This window comes from Pseudochaenichthys georgianus, chromosome 16 (assembly GCF_902827115.2).
Source record: "Pseudochaenichthys georgianus chromosome 16, fPseGeo1.2, whole genome shotgun sequence".
Taxonomy (NCBI): domain Eukaryota; kingdom Metazoa; phylum Chordata; class Actinopteri; order Perciformes; family Channichthyidae; genus Pseudochaenichthys; species Pseudochaenichthys georgianus.
This window is the reverse complement of record NC_047518.2, coordinates 38,968,663-38,983,188: the sequence shown is the minus strand read 5'-3', so window position 1 is coordinate 38,983,188 and position 14,526 is coordinate 38,968,663. Positions and strand designations below refer to the sequence as shown.

The 14,526-nt window shown below is 40.9% G+C and overlaps 2 protein-coding genes across 7 annotated transcripts in view; both read left to right on the top strand.

The window, feature by feature from the left end:
• Window positions 1-2,183: 2,183 nt before the first annotated feature.
• cd79a (CD79a molecule, immunoglobulin-associated alpha) lies at window positions 2,184-5,313 on the top strand. Its single transcript, XM_034102809.2, has 5 exons — window positions 2,184-2,346; window positions 2,778-3,104; window positions 3,649-3,764; window positions 4,211-4,273; window positions 4,452-5,313. The coding sequence occupies exons 1-5, from the start codon at window positions 2,307-2,309 to the stop codon at window positions 4,575-4,577; spliced, it is 672 nt and encodes a 223-aa protein (XP_033958700.1). The 5' UTR covers window positions 2,184-2,306; the 3' UTR covers window positions 4,578-5,313.
• A 262-nt stretch (window positions 5,314-5,575) lies between these two features.
• Window positions 5,576-14,526, top strand: part of lipeb (lipase, hormone-sensitive b) — a 35,239-nt gene continuing 26,288 nt past the window's right edge. The window contains exons 1-3 of one of the 6 annotated variants that reach the window (XM_071205960.1): window positions 10,102-10,343; window positions 10,554-10,702; window positions 14,347-14,390. In XM_071205960.1, the coding sequence (XP_071062061.1) occupies window position 14,390 (1 nt within the window). In that variant the 5' untranslated portion in view covers window positions 10,102-10,343; window positions 10,554-10,702; window positions 14,347-14,389. The other 5 variants (XM_071205959.1, XM_034101724.2, XM_034101720.2 and 2 more) reach the window with 5 other exon arrangements.

Here is a 14,526-nt window from a genome sequence, read left to right as displayed (position 1 = left end):
CAGTGATTTTTAGCATTGCCAACTTCCTCAGTGGAAGCTAGCTGAAGGGCTTTCTGTTCGAACCACAGTGACATCTAGAGGTTGTTTTGTGCATAACATGTCAGCCAAAGGATAGAGCTGGCTGAATCAGATGGAGTTCAACTTTTTTTTCCAACAAGATCAAGACACAAAATGTGCTCTACCATATGGTGGCGCTGCCAGTTAAAATGAGGTGGGGTAGGTACGTTTGAGAAACCGGCTCGAGATACACTTGTTGTTATATTCCATGGAATGCTCTTAACATCCCGATAGCAATGAATATCTTTGACAAAAAATCCATAAAAAATTGTCCTCTGTGGAAGCCGTGGCGCTGTAAAAAGCACGACCAATCATCTGAGCCGGCCCGGCTAAAGTAACTGGATGGCCTACCTGCCTGTCAGCCTTCCATCTGTGCACAAACTTATCTCGTGCCCTCATTGGTCATGTGCGCGTTCGTGTGTGTTGGAGGAGGGGCTCTGTAAGGAAGTTGCAGATTTGTTCCGGTTGTGTATTTTCAAATTCAAATCAAATCAAGTTTTATTTATAGAGCACATTTATAAACGATTTTTGGTCGAGCCAAAGTGCTGTACATATAATAAAAATAGCCTACAGTAGAGACACTTTACAGCAAATACAACAGCACAGATTGTTCAGAATATCAGTATGAGAAAACGCTAGCGCACTCGAGCTGGTTTCTCCAAAATGACCTACCCCACCTTTAAGGCTTTATGATATCTTTCACAGTAGACATTTGAACATATAAAATAGCTGATCACCACTTTCATTGAATTTTGGATGATTTAGTCAACTTTGTAACACCCATGGTGTTCCCGGTCAAAAATGACCGCCATAAAGAAAAGGAATTAGTAACCATCCGGATCAGATAAAACACACACACAAATAACCACACCCACACACACACATACTGACATAGGGTTGGGAGGGTTACTTTGTAAATGTAATCAGTTACTGATTACTGATTACATGGCTCTGAACGTAATCCGAATACAGTTACGTGCCTTAAAAAAGTAACGTAATCAGATTACTTTTGGATTACTTTCTTTTTCCATCTAAAATGGGTATGTTTTGGTGAACAGGAGACACAAAAAGCAAAAGCTGTTTTATAGAAGGAAAACCTGCTTCACTTCATGACATCTCTGCAGCGCCAGGAGGCAGCGGGAGGGTTAACTCCGCCTCTGAGAAGAGGAGCGAGCCGCACTGTGTTTACCTTCAGAAATAATCATTAGTAAGGCTAAAGAGCGACCGCAGGCTGATGTGTTTTAACCACACACAGCTCTATATACACACACGCGATTTAAACGCAGACTTTTGTTCCTCCATGTTTCGTTGTTATTGTTTCAGAGCGAGCGGACCCGCGATTTTTTTTCAAACGCTTTTTTGGCCCATCTGCGGCGGTAATAGGTTTTGTGGGCTGTGATGATTCCGCTGTACTACTAGTAATGAATATTACATGTTGTGAGGAAATCTTTCCACCAATAATTCCAATAAGTAATCCAAAATGTATTCACTTCAGGTTTACGAAAGTAACTGTAATCAGATTACTCGTTTTTCAAATGTAACGCGAGCTGAATACAGTTACTTGATTTTTGTATTCTGATTACGTAACGCCGTTACATGTATTCCGTTACAACCCAACCCTGGACATACTCTAGTGTTCCCCCCCTTATGTGCCCAATCCCCACATGTGAATCACACCTGGCACACACGTACGTACACACACACACACACACACACACAGAACAATTTTATACATTTCCCGCTCTTATGTGCCCATCCGCCCCCACATGGATCACACCTGGCACATGAAATACATGTTCAGTGTCTATTCTTTGTATATTTACTGCAGTTTTTCATGTATACCAGTAGTCTGATACAATATGTACAGTTTGAAAGGGTGTTAAAGGAAATTTGGTGATGATTAATGGTTTTTGTGTTAATGTAATAGCAGTTAAAACGGGACCGGTCAAATTTGACCGCGAACACTAAAGTAAGGGGGGGAAACGAAGACAATAGGAGGGTTAAGGGACATCTTGGTTCTTCATGAAGAAAGTAACATGATACAATCTATTTTTGAAAGCATGCAGAGATAACTTTTATGCAAATGTGGGACAATCCACATTCATTCAAGCATACATCCTGACAGAGAGAAAAACAAGACACAAGCTGTGCAGACAATATCAGCGGAGACTGGGATCGGTGTTTAAAGAACTCTCTCTAAAGTATTTCAGTACATTTAGTTATCTTTGGATCACACATTACTTAATACGATGGGGATAATAACACTCTTTCTCCTCTGCAGCTTTGTAGGTAAGTTGAATAAAGTTATTTTAAAATACAATATTAATTCAAATACTCTTTTTAAAGTTACCAGTGTTTATTTTATTTATAATTATATACATGCAATGATCCTTTGGGTCTTGTGGAAAATAGACATTCCTGTAAACTAAAGCTACTATAATTATATGTATTTAGGTCATTTCTTAAACTTTTGTTTACATTTAGCTTGTGTGAGTCATGCGTCACTGAACCACATCTCCTGTCAAAGCAGATGGCTGTTGCATGTTTGCTCTGTTAGCTTAAATACATTGTGCCTTTACTGCTCATTTTTAGATTTTTGTCAAGTTTAAAAACCATGTTTTTGATATATGCAATCATAATGGAATAATTAAACAGATGTTGGGTTTGAACCAAACCCACAAATGCATCAAACAACACAATACTATTTGCTTCTTCAACAGTGGGTACTGCTCAGAGAAAAGTGACTTTAGATCCGGACCAGCCCTATTTGAGGAAGCAAGTCTCTCACGGAGCTGAACTGAAGTGCTGCTACACCACCGGGGAGAAGCCATTGCGTGTCACATGGGTCAAGCAAAGCACCAACAAAACCATGCGCACTGTGCATCTATCAGAACGAGTGAAAGAAGGAGTGACACCGAGCAGTAACAAATCCTGCGGCACCCTGACCTTGGATCACCTCCGTCTGAGTGACTATGGGCTGTACCACTGTAAGCTCAGGGGCAACAATGTGGACGTCCTGTCACACGGCACCTACCTGCAGATCTACAGTGAGTTCATGTGTGGGGGTAGAGCAAGTTCTAAGCACGGCTAACAACCTCATAAACTGTAAATCCTGTTAACGTGAGTGTATCCAAAAGCAGTGTGAGTGGAGGAATCCTTGCATATCGCAGCTTGGTTCATCTGTACATCTTTAGGAGTGTCTCGTTACAGACTCACTTTCACACAGATCAGATCAAGTTGTCTTTCAAGCTAATGTACAGACTAGAGGCATGTGTCACTGAAAGCCCTCAACATCTCATTAAACACACAACCAGTATATTCTTCCTTGAAATATGCACATTTATTAATGTATTAATAAAAAATACTCTCACATAACAAACCAACAATTCTTTATGCATTTATTTTATTATAAGACTGTTTTCTTCAAGTACAGTTATAGCAACCCAGCTCCTAATACATCTCCTTACTTAGTGTTAAGTGATAATCTGATGATATCTTAAACACTCTTGCTTTCAAATGTGCACTCCCACTTGCTATAAAGACATGTAAGTACTTTGTTTGACCTTTGAACCCTTTGTGTTGACCCATCAGAGCCGATGGAGAAGTCAATCAATCTGAGTGAGAGCACCAAAAACAAGATCCTGACAGCCGAGGGAGTCTTACTGCTACTGTGTGTGCTTTTGTCCTCTATCTCCCTTCTCTCCAAGGTAGGATAAGATAACTTTAAAAGGACTCACTCTTGTGCCAAAGATTGCTAAAAAAAAGTTACAAATAAAAAGTTATTCTAACACAAATTCCTTTTATAGAATAACATTTAGAGTAAGATTCATTCAGTCAAATATGTCAACTAGAAAAGAAAAGTGATATTGTGCATGACATAAAATAGGTCAGAAGGTTACTTTTATATAGCCGACTGCATATACACTTATCTCTCAACTACCCATGACTCACAGCGTTTACGTTGACGCAATGATACATTTCCAAGATGTCTCAATAATGGTTTGTCATACAGTTCAACACACCGGAAATGAATGTAATCTGTAAAACTGTTCCTATACACCTATACGTTTCTTAAATAGATTAATAGTTGTTTTCACTCCAGTGGACGTTGCACAATTTCACACATTTACCAACTTCTGGTTTCCCCTCGCAGTCAAAGAGGCTAAATGAACTGGAGAAGAATAAAATTACGAAGGAAGAGGAAAACATATATCAGGTAAGTGAATCAGATCACCGTTAAGTGACTTTGTGAGAAATACATGCGCTAGTCACATTGCTGAACGCAGCAACAAAGACATGAGTGTACATGTACTCTTTTCCCAATCAATTTGCCATGAATGTGATGCATTTATGTTCACGTGTTTGTACTTAATATCCGTGTTCCCATACGCCAGGGGCTAAATCTGGACGAATGCTGGTCCACATATGATCAAATTGAACGTCCCCAGACACATGGCCAGTACCAGGATGTGGGCAACTTAAAGGGGGAAGAGGAGGAGATCCAGCTGGAAAAACCCTGAAGGAAATTGGAAAGATGAAGAAAGGGAGAGTGTTGAGTCTATTTTAAGTGCTGACGTACAACTCTGTGATATCTTAATATCATCTTTATTCTTTACCGCACGCATTTGGAGTTTTGTACAGAGTGTGTAGTTACAGTGTTAGCATCTGATAACATATATTTTAAGCAGCTTGTTTATTTGAGATTGAACAGATTTTTGAACTGGAAAGCAGTTGATTTAACAGTCTCGCCAATGGCACCACTCGGTCAATGTTGGCCAGGATTATAGAAATATGAAAGTCAGATGTTCAACATGATTGTAAAGATATATATTTTTCTACCAATGATTTACAGTGCTACTAATAGCAATATAAATGTGTCTTCCACTCCTTCATTTATCAAACATTGTATTCCAATGAAGTTCAAGAAAACTGAGTCTAGAAAATATGGGTATATGTCTCTGGAATCTGCCTTTTGTATGTATAATAAACCCTGCAGAGGGAAGTAATAACACTCAACATGGACACAAAGTGTTCAGACTTTGAAAACCAGGCAACTTCCTCTTTTGAGAAATATTTTATGATACGAATGAAAGCTTCAAAATAGCTTCTGAGTGGAGCTGGTGCTGAGATAGTTTTGTTATAAGCTTCTTAATGTTCATTGTAAAACAATATAACATATTTCTTGCATTTTATTGAATGGCTTTATGATGTGTGACAATGTATTGTAAGTGCTTAACAAATAAAGTTGTGATAAAACAAAAATACTCTTGATATACAAATTATTCTTTGAATTGTCTTCATAATAAATACATGCTTCATCTGTTTCTAATCTGCTCTCCACATGAATGGATTACTTTTACTTTGCAAAGTAAAAGGGGCGGGCACTAGTTGATTTTTGAGTGTCGTGATTGGCTACTGCATACTGACGCAGCCTTCTATTGGCTCTATTTTTGGAGTGGGCGGGACCTAGGCTCTCGCAGGCAGGTATGTAGGAGAGATGAGAGAGGCGGTGCGTAAACAGAGTAGGCGAAGATGGCGTCGAGCAAGACGAGTGGTGGGAGTAGCAGATTGGAGAAAAGTGTGAATGGAAGACGCTCGTCCAAACTTAAAGGTCCAGTGGGTGAGTTTTATCGTCACACTGGACGCTTCATTAACCTCTGTTCCCCTTTTTGACCTCCTAAACTCTCACACCCCCGCTAGTTTCTGTTAGCATTTAGCTGGCCTCCGACAGCCGAATTGAACAGCTAGGATTTAAGCCGCTGGGTCTGTCAGCTGCTTAGGTCCTGTGATTGTTTTACGAGCTTAAACCGAGCAGACACTGATGAGATCTCATTAATTCTGGCTGTTTGTTTGCAGAAGCTTTGCTAAAAGAAGTCACCGGTTGACGTCCTTCTCTGGCGTCCCCATAGTGACAAGCATCCTCCGGTCATAGCAACGTTACGTGTACCTTAGAAATACCTGTGACGTCATTGCTGTTGTAGTAGACTACAAATATGTGGCTCCATGCTGTGTTACAGTCACATGTTCACGTTATGTGCCCCTTAGTTTGAGCCGTTGACACTGACCACCTGATCAGGTACCAGTCATAAACAGAGATGAGGGGTGCAGTGCAGCAGGGGTGGGAGAAGTACTCTCTTGCACCAGTAAAAGCAGAAGTACCCAAGAGTAGAAGTACTCTTAATACAAATATAATTCCTGCATTCAAAATCTTACTCAACTAAAAGTATTGGCATCATTTTGGCCCATTTCTGAATGATACAGATTATGTTTTGATTATAATTATTGACGATGTTTACCATAGCTTGTAAGGGTGGAACTATTTTTTATTAATTTATTTACTGCTGGGTAGTTTGTGAATTTAGTCCAGTAACTAAAGTATTATTCAAGCGTTGATTTTGTTTTATATCATTAATCCATATCTGTAAGTAATTTAAGGTATTAAATAAGGGTAGTGTAGTAAAAGTACACTAGTTACCTCTGAATTGTAGTGGTGTTAAAGTACGAAGTTGCAGGAAATGGAGATACTCAGTGAAGTACCTCACAATTATGCTTAAGTAGAGTATTTGTGTTAATGTACTTAGTTACTTTCCACCACTGAGTGTATACATTCACCTCCCTGAGTGTGTTATAAGGAAGTACTGCGTAATGAATCGATTTTGCGTTCTGATTGGGTCCGTTCAGGTTGTGTGACATAATGGAAACACATGGTTACGATCAGATTGGCTGATTTACAGGATGCTGCTTGCCCGAAGGCACTGTGGATCTGCTGTTATGACTAAACAAACTGCCTCTGTTGCCCTGCTCTCCTGTTAACTAGGCCACTGTCTTACCGTAACTAAAACAATCCAGCCACTCACAAACCACCACCACTTCAAAAAGGCTTCCTTAGCTTTGGAAGTGTCGATCCCTTTAACACAATAACATATTATTGTGCCTGCCTATTTTTGAATGGTACGTTTATAACTGCCTCATGCCTCAATAATGGGATTAAAAGACCTAACATTACTTCTTTTATCCGACTCAAAGATCAGATGTGTAACTTTCTTTTACTTTAATACATTGTGTTGGAGTACTGAAGGGAAGCCCTATGCGTCCCGTTTGGAGGGGGAGTGGAAGCTCATTGTTGCTCGTTTCCTGTTGTTCACTTTGGCGCTGTGTGTTTGAAGGTGCTCTGTCTGGGAGAAGGGTCAATGGATTCCTAAACACGACACCACAGAGCCTCTGCTGTTGGCACTTCCTCTTGACCGTGGACCGCTCAAAGCGTTCTATTTTTAAAGCCTGCTTCCTATAGACCAAATATTTCAGTATCATATACCTGTGCAAGTTAGAAAAAACACTGACCAGGTTTCCTTTTACTTTTAGAAGAAATTGACATAAAAGGTGAAATGTTTGCGTTTTAACTTTAACAATGAGCGGTGTAAACTTAAGTTACAACCCATTTGGACTCTTTCTAGTTGCAATGATAAATGAGCTCATTGTGCTGTGACAGTGTTTCCCAACCCTACAGCCACTGGGTTTTCATATCCTTTCACTTACATGGACCCCAACCTAACATTTCCCACATGTCTTGAATGTGTCTGCTCAGGCTTGATAAAGAGAAACACAAGAGGGCCATGAGTAGAAACGGCTTAGACGAGATCAACACAGTAAATCATACTGACATTTAGAAGTAGCTCAAATGTAGTGTGTTTCCACTTCATGGTACGGGTCTCTGCCGCTTTGCTCCCTCTTTTCTTGGGTTTCCACTAGGGGTAGAATCCGGGCGAGCAGAGCCTATACCAAAATGTGACATAAAAACACTGCAGTCCACCCATTGGTCAGAAAGAATGATCCCCTGTGTGTCATGGTACATCCTGCTCAATTTCCATCAGTAAACTAGCGCCAATTTGAGATTTAAACCTAATGGCAGGAGGCCAAACCACTCCGAACACTTACCCTTAGGCGCATTCACACCGCAGTACTTTTCTCACAAAGGTTCATGAGAACTTAGTTCTTTACTAACTAAGTACAGATCGCGTTCACACCGGAATAAGTTCCTGGGGAAGGATTAGGCAAATTAAGCCGCTGACGTCACTGCTTTGCGTTTACTGGCAGGCTGCAAACAACTTCACGGTGTCTACTGCCACACAAAGTCCCCGGCCGGAAGTCCCCGAAGTTGGGGCCTTCCCAGTAAATCGCCAGAACGCCGACACCTCCTCATCTCCACCGCTCCCATGCTTTCTTTTGTGTTGCCATAAGTTAGTCTCTCTGCGTTTCTGTGCTGGGCTAATGCTAATAATGCTAATGCAAGGATAATAAAATGGCGGCCGAACATGCCAAGTTTAATCCTAAGAAAGTCCCTCATGGTCCTCCGCACCAAGACCAGTGTTGTTCTGAGGGTCACGGCTTAACTTTTGACCAACTTCACGTTACCACCACTGTACCATCCTTGAAAAACACAATTTCTTGAGCTTTGACAATTTTAAGTCTTTTAAAAGTATGTGCTTTTTTTTATAAATGTTTACATGGACTGCCCCCCCCCCCCCCCCCTTAGGGGAATTCATCCAGAAGAAAACACACTGGACGCTGCACGAGGTCAGAAACCAGAGGAGACTGTGAAGTCCACCGCAGACGGACCACTTTTGGACATTATGTCCTCGCCGTTAAAGGCAGCTCATTGTGGAATAGCCTCCCAGCTGAGATACGGGATTGTCCCACTCTCAATAGCTTTAAAGGTCAACTCAAAGAATGGTTGAGAAACAAACAGACGTGCGATCACCGCTAAATGCACTTTAACACTGCTCTATCTCCTCTGGCTCTTTATCTGTCGTAGCTGCTATATTCTACTGCCATGTGGTAAATACTTGTATATGCTGCTCTTGCTCTTTCTGCATATCATGTATTTTGTTTTGCTGTGTTTGTAAAATGTAATTTTCTTAAATGTTGTATGTGAGGGACTGCGGATGGAAATGAGCTCAAAGCTAAATCTGGTACTGTTATGCTTGATACATCTGAATGTTTTAAGTGTTCATTACTGTGCATTGTCCCTCCCAAATAAACGATTAAATAAATAATAAAATAAATAACTGCCTCATACTTCAACGAGCAACAAAAGCAGCCACATTCTGTTCACAGCTGGTTGGAAGAGCAACAAGTGGGACTTTGGTGACGTGTCCCCGTGTTCCTGGGTGTGTTTGTGTATCTCTGTATGGGTAAGGGGTCATGTCTCAGTTCTCCGGGATAGGGGCTTTCATCTGTGATTTCATCCAAGAAGTCCAAACTAAAGGTCATGTTTTCCCTCTTGACTGAACTCCCTAAAATACATTGGATCCCTCTATTTCGGTTGTGTACAAGATGTCCTTGTTCTGCTTTGTTAAACATTAGCATTTCTTTACTCATACAGCACATGCATGGTGCTTCATAAACATTGCTCAACAGACACAGTCTAACATGTAATGTACACTTGGTGAATAGCGAGTAATATGATAAGTATTTGATGAACACAATTGTTCCTATTGAGTTATTGTTTAATGCTAGGCTTGTGACAGCTCTATGTTTTAGATATGATTATATTCAAGTTTATTGACATTGCACTGAATAAAAGTAGTAGTACAAGTAAGACCATGAGATGCAGCATTAAACCAGAAGTGCAAAAGAAAGGACATTTCTCCTTTATTTGTTTATTATTGTCATTTGTACACACTTTCGTTTGACTTTTAGACAGAATAAATGAAGGAATTCAAAGACATCGTGTGCTCTAATCTTCAGAGGCCAACATTATTTTTATTAAATCGATGTATTGTTACTATTTAGTTGTACTGCTATTTGTTTGGAATGACGCAGAGCAATAAAAGGACAGCCACAATTCCAAAAACGTGTTATCATTCTATAATCTTAGGTTGTGTTCCTGCCACTGTCTCTCTGTACATGATCTGCCAATTAGGTTAAAGGTCACAGGGCGTTGCAAGATGAACATCCAATAGGAAGAAAGCCCACTGTCACAAGGACTTGAGTTATCTGGGAAGGGGCTGCCTGTGGCTTTTAAAAGAACCATGTGAGGGACAAGCACACAGGAAAGAAAATGACAACTCATTGCCTCCGAGTAGAGTTGGTTATGACAGTCTGACAAACAGAGGCTGACAGGAGAAGAGCCACATCTGACCGTAAAGATGAGGCAGTGACAGGCGTGCAGAGGAAGAACAATCAGACAACAACAACTACCTTCCTCTCTTTCCTTCTCTCCATGCTGTCATTGCTTTCATGGAAGAGAGGAGACGGCGAAGGACAGAGCCTTGAACTCAAAGCTGGTAAACACTTTAACTTTAGTCTCTTCCAGCTTTCACTGCAGTTGCTCTCTATACCATCATTGAAATGCCAGCATCAGCCCGTGGGTACTTTTTGGCACTGCATGCGGGCCCTGCAGGACTCATTATATATCTTTATGTGTCGCTGGTGTTGGTTGTAGTGCATGACTTATTAATGCCTGCTCTCATCCATCTTTAATGTGGAGGGACAAGGAGCAGCTTAATGGCTGCAGAGGGATTACAGTGACCACTTGTGTCAGTACCACAGGAAGGATGATGCTGAAACACATGGCTCCATGCTGACAGGTATATGTAGGTAGTTGGAACAACTGCCGATGCACAAAAGACGATACGGACAGCAGGTGAGATATGTGTTTGTGTAGTGGCAGCTTTATTGTTTGAATATTATCTTACGTCAAAGTCTTCACTGGTCTAAGACATGTTGAACTCTCTCTGAGGAAGCTCTCTATTAAATTGTAGTGGTTCATATAACTCGTATCATTTGATATACTCCCTGCAGTTGGTCATCGTAATGTGGCTTCATTATCATCAAGAAACTTTCAGGGGAGCTTCTGCTGATCCAGGGGTTCATAAAGTTCACTCCTTGCTCACTCTGTCAACATAAGGCCTATTAGCTTTCCCATCTGAGAGTCGTACCCCCTGCTCTAATTAGGAATGCAATTTTAATGTTGGCTGCTCGCCCATGGGCTGCTATAGCGGGTCCTCCAGCAAAGTGTTTGGGCGGCTGCCGCTTGACCAAAGGCACTCATTGTGTCCCTTTAAGCCACATACGGCTGATGCTCTTCATGCAGTCGGCTCAATGTGTATTTATAGAAGTTCTTTGTTCCTCTTGGTGTTTTATTCTGATGAAATTAGTAGATTTATTTGCACATATATAGTAACTGTTTCCTGTGTTGTTGGGTTGAGAACATTCAGCGCCAGTGCGTAATCCGCTGAGTCTTAGAGAAATCTTGATATTGAGCAACACGCCCAGGACTGTATGAGTGTGTGATTGTCGTTAGCTGCTGAATTACTTTGAAAGTGAAAAGTACTGTAGACTTCCTTCACCGATCCTCCATAATTCATATGTGTTGTTAAAGATTGCGTAATATCCGCGAGACTCGCATTTACTCATATTTTGTTCCTCCCTATTCCTTTCTTAACACATCTGTAATCTTTGAAACTCTAAGATGACATCCACCCATAAATGTAGTTACAAATATAGTTATTCAGGCCTCTATCTATTATCTACTAATCAGAGGGTCAGGGGTTCAATCGCACCCCCTGCAGTCAACTTGTTTAAATGTACTATGGCAAGATACCTTACCCCAAATTGCTGTACATCTCTGTTTGGTTTGGAACACTCTATAACGTGGAGACATATGAGGACGGTTATATATAATACTACAAGAAAGCTTTGACCTTTTTTTACTGGGATAAGGACATTTGCTAAATAGCTCTGGATTCCAGTAAATGCCCTTTGGATAAACACAACATAAAAATGATCTGGGCCCCCAATGATTCAAAGAAAGACAATGTAACTACACATCACAAATCAAACCTTGTCTTGTGATGTTTAGAGTTATTTTGAGGCGCTATATTTCTAGCTTTTAAAATGAAGGGATGGCTTTGTAGCAGTAATGCGCTCACTATGGATAATTACTTCATAAAACACCACTATTAAACATCTTAACTGTATAACTAGCACAACGTCAATTCTGTTTCCGTGATGACTTTTCCTCGAAGTCATGGGATGAGCTCACTGTACGTGAAATTAGGCCTTGAGCTGACAGGGTTTCCCACACATAGACTATACTTGGGCGGGCCGCCCAGGTATATTAACGGGCGCTCAAGTATATTTCGCGACCAATTTAGGTTTTTGTTTTTTTTAATAATCTTTGTTTTTTATTTAATTTTTTTTTCCGAGACCACGACCCCATCTGCGATCGATTTAACTTGTGGACAATGATCCCTCGCTCCCTTGCTCTGATCTCGCCTCCTTCTGGCCTGTTAAGTGGCCTGCCTCATACAGGGTGACTGGCTGTCCACATGATGTGGCCTGCCGACATGGCCACTGTCATACAGATCATAAATCAAAGCCCTTGATTGGTCTCTGTGTGTCATTCAAGCTCGGGATAAGCTCAGCTCAGGTGAGGTAAAGGACTCTGAGTGTTTAGATAGTTAACTTAGTCTAAGTTCTCAGTGGGTCTCAAACGGTGTGGTCACCATTTATGTTAACACATATTTCCATTTGAGAGGGTAGTGATTGGTCTAATGGATAGTGAGGCTGAAGATCGGAAGGCTGTGGGTTCAAATCCCGCCAGGAACACCACACTAGTGTGCCCTTGAGTAAGGCACTTAACCCTTAGTTACTCCAGGGAGAATGTCCCTGTAATCGGTCATTGTAAGTCGCTTTGGATAAAAGCGTCAGCTAAATGAAATGTAATGTGATTAGTAAAATATGCATGAATAAATAAATAAAAAGTTAACTAGGTGAAAAAAGGTAAGATACACTTTTAAAACTTGTTGAGAGAAAACTAGTCTTTGCTGCTGCCTCAAAGAGGAGCAGGGGGAGAGGAGGGAGACAGGAGAGGCCGATTCAGGAGCACAGACACACTCACAACTATAAATGAACCAAAAATAAATGAATAAACCAGTTTCAGTGTTTTTTTCATATTGGGTATGGTATTGGTTATGGCCATGATTTTATGATTATTGAAATGTATACAGTTCTGTTTAATATAGGTGTTTCCATAGATCTAGTCTCTTTATTTTCCCCTCAAAATGCACCAGATTGATGCATTTAACTCCAAAATAGGGTAGTAGATTTAAACTATAGGGCTATCATTATGGGCCCTGCCTGTACCTGTTCGCTCTGCCATCGCGTGAAGGGTCTGCTAACAAGCGACCAACAGAAAGGTTCATGTTAATGTTGTTGCACGTCACCTCGTCTCCTCGTCTCCTCGTCTCCTCGTCTCCCCCCCCCCCCCCAAGTATATTTCAGATATTTGAATATGCGAAAGAACTGCATGTTTCTGTGTCTTCATTCACTTCTGGAATGTGAGGCCCAGCTCTGTAACTCGTGGGGTTAAAGTCGGGTGTGTCCGGATGATGAGGCATGTTTTCCTGCAGAGGGGAAGAAACAGGCAGCACTCCTCACTCAGGTTTTGTAAATGTATAAATACAAAACAGTCCAGTAGCTGAGTGCTAAATGCAAAAGCGAACAGTGTTCAAGTTTTCCAACTTCAAATTTGTTTTGAATAAATCTTTGTGACTTATGATTCACTTATCCCTTGCTTACATTTGATATGTAACCAATGAGAAACGTGCCAAAAAAGGGCGTCTAGCGTGGAGTGAGAAGCACAGAAAAGTCAGTCTCTGTGATTTATCATGCAATGCTCGTGTGTGCAGGAAGTCGTCTGGATGATGAATGTTTCTCTCCAGATGTCAGGGAGTTGTGATTCCTCCGAACAGACTGAAATGGCCTCTCCCATTACTCTTTCTGAATGACATGGAATAGCAGAATAATTGCGCGATAAGGGCTCTCATTATTTCTTTGACCCTCGAAACAATATTTCACATTCGTAGAATCTTTGTACTACTTCCAGTCCACATCCCAAGATGCTGCTTTGTTGATCTGTACAAATCATTGTGCTGTTTTTAATTTCATATTTGTAATGCTTTATTGAACTCGCCTAAGTTAAAGCTTTTTAACATCAGAAGTTTGAAGAGAGGTGTTTGCTATTATCAAGGACACCCGCTGTCATTTGGGATGTTTATTAGAGTTATACATTTGATTTAATCATTTAACTGAACCAATGGTTATTTTCTATGATCTCTCGATACATGTGCGTCAGCCTTGCTGGATAAGATAATTAGGTAACACCCATTCTTAAAAAAACGAATATTCTCTTTCCCCTTGTTCGCTTCTCCCCTAAAATGCCCACTTTCTCATCTATTAAGAAAGCACTGCTGTCTCTTTGAGTTGTAATCTCTGTGTGTCCAGCAGCTCCTCTTCCCCCGTCTCTCAGCGTGCCGTCACCCTATACAGTAAATACCAGCTTGTTCTCTGGCTCATGTGTTGTGGAAACGGAGGTCTCCGGTGACTTGACGGCAGATCTCAGTCCGTCAGGGACACAGAACCAGATCCTTGTTATGCTGCATTAGGGCAGGGGTATTGGCACAC